Below are 4,433 nucleotides of genomic sequence, written 5' to 3' on the forward strand. Positions count from 1 at the left end.
GTAGTAATGGGATAAAAAATGTTGGAATGTATTATATGAATTTTTATTTTAAAATGGGTAATACATGTAATTTCCACATAATCAAATTTGTGACAGAATATCATGTAACCTTGGTCTTGTCTAATCATTTCTAGACAGTACAATAATTGAGCAATTAAACATGGATAAAGATATTTGATCAAAATTTTGTATTCGTTCTCACAAAATTAGCGGATCTCACATGAATTTAAAAAATATCGGCTTCTTTCACTTTTATCGTGAGTAGTGAATAAAGAAGTTTGTAAAAAAAAAAATTTGTACATATAATATGATCCAAATATTAAATACCAAGTAACTTACACCTACGGGTCACTTTATTTGAAGTGCAATACTGTGTCGTCTTCTTCCTCGAACATCTATATATAAGTGCCACCACCAATGTAATTAAAAACGTTCTCGTCTTGCCCTTCGGGGCACATCCAAGTTGGCAAAGGACAGGCATTGTGGGGCTCGCAACCCCAGCGTGGGGAGTTCGATTCCTGGTTGGAGCAGCTAAGTGATGTAATAACCATTCTTGATTGGAGCAGCTTGGTAATGTAATAATCATAGAGGAAGGCTCCCTTGGGGCCAGGAGTATAAAAGATGCACGGACCCTGGTCAGCTTGGGCATATACCGCGATTTACCTCCATTAGTCACTGAGTGGCCAGGGGCTAGGGGTCCAGGATTTAGTCCGGCGAAGCTGGGACACCTGCGTCATCAACAAAAAAAAAAAAACTTTCTCGTCTCTCTCTCAAAAAATATCATAAACAATTCCCCCGTCTCTCTGCCTCTACAAATCAGTTTATCAAACACTTTTCTCTCTCTAAAACCCCAGTATTTACAGAAATGGAGCAAAATCAACCAGCTATTACAAAAAAGGTGTGGAACGTAGCGCGTACGATGTTGTACATGTTGAAGAAAGGCATATCCAAAGGTAAATTAATGGCTGAACTGAGCATGATGTTCAAACGTTGGAAGATTGCAGGGAAAGCCATTCAAAATCTCATGTTCCACCATAGCCACCACTGGTCCGCCTCCTCCTCCTCCACCGACACCGCCGCCGCCGCTGGAAATCTGTCATTTCCATACCCAACAAATGAATACGAATTTAGCTGCAGTAACAGCCCGGCTTATCCTAATTTTCATCTCCCCTTCCACCTCAATAACAAACGTAAGCACAACAACCACTGTGCTCCGTTCTCGCCTTCGCCGGCGGCGACGGAGGAGGATTAGGTGAAGTTTTCCATATCAATCAGCATGAAAAATATCAAATAGAAAAGAAAATGTTTTCCATTTTTGTGGAAAATAAAAACCACATCTACCCAAGAAAAATATTTTCCTTAAAAACAAGGAAAATTAGGCATATTTTCAAAAGTTGGAAAATGTTTTCCATAGAAAAAAATAGCAATTAAACACTCCAAATAGGAATTTGGGTGAAAAATTAATATTTTTCATGAAAAATAAATATAATCGAACACACCCTTAATTTTATTACTCCCAAAAAATATTTATTATTTATTTTTCTTTATATTTTATTCTAAGTAACTTTTCTCTAAATTATTTTATGAATTTCTTACATTGAAAATTAAAACACTTTGAATCCATTTAATTATAAAGATTAAGTTTGCCTCTCCACCCACCCTCGACATTAAAATATTAATTTAAAGAGTTTCTTATAACATAATTTTAAGAGTTGATCCTTTAAAATAAAGAATATTTCATATTTAAAGAGGCTCTTAGATATGTTCATATTGTCTTTTGTAGCGTTGAGTGAAAATGAGATGTTAAGAAAATTAGCCTGCATGAGTCCCATTTTTTCCTAAAATGCATTTTGAAATAGTAGATTTACGCAGAGGACAATTCCATTTGTACCAAAAGTTGTCCCCCCTTTACAATGCACGCGAGCTCCACTTGAATATAAAAATTCTAAAATGTGGTCTTCATCCCCTATTGTGAATGGTAGGTAAAGGATTAAATAAAAAATTTATGTACATATAATATTGTCTTTATGCAAAATATGAGGTTAAAAAAGGGACAACTTTAAAAATGGCTAGTAAATTCTTCCTATTTTCCACAATAGCCTTCCTTATTAAAAGTACTATATTACCCTTAATGAAATTATTTATAAGATCTATCTTAAAGAATTGTCAATTAGGTCCTATATCTATATTTTTCAATCTTTTGAACACCTTTAAATATTCTTTATATTTTAATAATTCTTTAAAGATTATAGGTTGGCCTTTCTTAGTTATATATCCATTAAATAATCTTACTGAGATTTCTTCTTGTATATCCGTATGTTTAGTTATAATATCTTCTACTTTCCTTATTTCTCTACAAGTTCTTACAGGATCAAAACCTATATTATTCTTACAACTATAATCTATATCTCTATATATTTCTTCAATTTTTTCTTTACCAATAGGGAATATAACATCAGATTTTACATCTAATTTAAGCAGAAAAGAAACATCTTCTTCATCTAAAAATAAAATGAGATTATTATCATCATTATTAGTGGAAGTGGATGCTTGTGAATTGTTCATGAAAATAATTAAATCATAAGCATGTAAAGATAAGTAAATAACTTACAGTAATCAAGTGGAATAAACAGGTTTTCCCTCCAGTATGCTCTTATAGATGCTTTGCATGTACTTAATCAATCTTCTGAATCAAGTAAAGATTAAAAATGTTTTTGAAATCATTTGGGTCCACAACTGCTTCCGCAAAAGGTTTTTCAATTAAGGTTGCATTTCTCATTCTTAGAGAACTAGCCGTGCTTCCACAGACGCTATCTCACAGTATCCAGAGTCTCTGTTTTCACCTCTATCCAAACTCTTTTCAGAATCAAGTTCCTACTTGGAACGAAATTTTAAAAGATAACTCACACTCAAAGTGCTACAATTTTGTTAGAAAACTGCCCTTTTCCCCTAAACCATTCATCAAAGACGGGTACTTTGGCATGGCTAACATCCATTCAAAATCAATGTTTTGAAAATCTTTTAAAATCTCTATCTGTACTGCCGAGGAATCATGAGAAACTTAACGAAACCCTTTTATGAAAGCTTTGTTGAACATAACAAACTTTACTTTGATATTCATAAACTGAAATTGTACATGCTTACAAACTATATTTACATACCTTTGGTACTCACCTTATGAAGTTTAAAACTCCATAAGTGATTACCTTATTACACGCTTTCCTATCTTCAAGCTATCTAGTATTTTTCTGAATACAAGTGGTGTATACAGATTACAAGAAAATTTTTCTCTAATATGTTCTTCGAGAATAGAGATAGATTTTTCGAGATATCTTCCTTCTTCCTTCATGCTCCCTTTTATAGGAGAGTTTGAAATCTTATCTTGGACAGGTGTCTTCCACTTTCTTTGTTGGGTAGCAAGGCATCTTATCTCCACCGAATTCTTTATTGTCTTCTTGCAATGTGGACCTCTCCTTTGAAAATTATGTGCCTTATCTTTTGAATTTGTCTGCCACTTGTGTCAACTAGTGGGTGAGTGGTTACAATAATGGAGACTTTCTTATATTATTTCTTGTCTTTAGTAGCCACAGTTTTTCTTTAATAAATTTCTTTATTAAAGTAGTGATAAAGGGCTACTTCAATCACCATCATTTCTCCATTTTTGAATCAAAGAATTCTGCAGGGAATTCTTCATCGTTAAGAGATGCTTGGCTCATATCTTCAACAACACAGTATTCACAGTGGTGATCACTGTAATTCCAAAGTAACTTGCATAATTCCTTAGCCATATCTTCTGATCCATGTACTTGATTGGATATAATTGCAGATAATAAATGGTCAAGATAACAAAGATCTTCTTCTTTAGTGGTCATCCTTGCACTGGAATATATAATATGATCTTCAGAAGGATAAACCCATATTTTTTCTTTCTCAGTGATCACCCGAGTTACATGTTCAAATATCTCTTTATACCCTTTGGCTCTTCTATAGGGCATCATATTAAGAATATCTTGATATCCATTTTTAACAACCTTTTGATTGGCTGGTAAAAAATGTTGATTTGTTAATCCCATTTTGATCACATGGAACGATGGATGCATATATTCAAGGACAGGATCCCATTCCATTGTTGCTGAATGGAATCTGATATATATATTTGTTGTTTTAACAAAAAACCAGAAAAGATACACTGGTAATGTAAGAAAACAATCTATAAAAGAAATAAATCCAATGAAATCATATAATGAACCAATCCACACAACAGGAATATGGTTAGATTTAGATTGTGTAGATAAAAATAAAGCTATTGAAACATGGATAAAAAGTACAGATTTAGCTATAGATTTGGTACAAGTATCTTCTGCCTCAAGAGCTGTATTTTTGCCTCGAAGATTATCTTGAATATTTTGAATTTGAGCTTCCAAATAGGAAAC

The 4,433-nt window shown here is 33.1% G+C and overlaps 1 protein-coding gene across 1 annotated transcript; it reads left to right on the forward strand.

The window, feature by feature from the left end:
- The first annotated feature begins 780 nt into the window (after positions 1-780).
- Positions 781-1,252, forward strand: LOC111406406. Its single transcript, XM_023035840.1, has one exon. The coding sequence runs from the start codon at positions 866-868 to the stop codon at positions 1,250-1,252; it is 387 nt and encodes a 128-aa protein (XP_022891608.1). The 5' UTR covers positions 781-865.
- The last annotated feature ends 3,181 nt before the right edge of the window (positions 1,253-4,433 follow it).

Source organism: Olea europaea, chromosome 12, assembly GCF_002742605.1.
Source record: "Olea europaea var. sylvestris chromosome 12, O_europaea_v1, whole genome shotgun sequence".
Lineage (NCBI taxonomy): Eukaryota > Viridiplantae > Streptophyta > Magnoliopsida > Lamiales > Oleaceae > Olea > Olea europaea.

What these genes read in the sequence shown, in the direction of transcription:
- LOC111406406 (XM_023035840.1), top strand. Translation starts at nt 866, where the DNA reads ATGGAGCAAAATCAACCAGCTATTACAAAAAAGGTGTGGAACGTAGCG.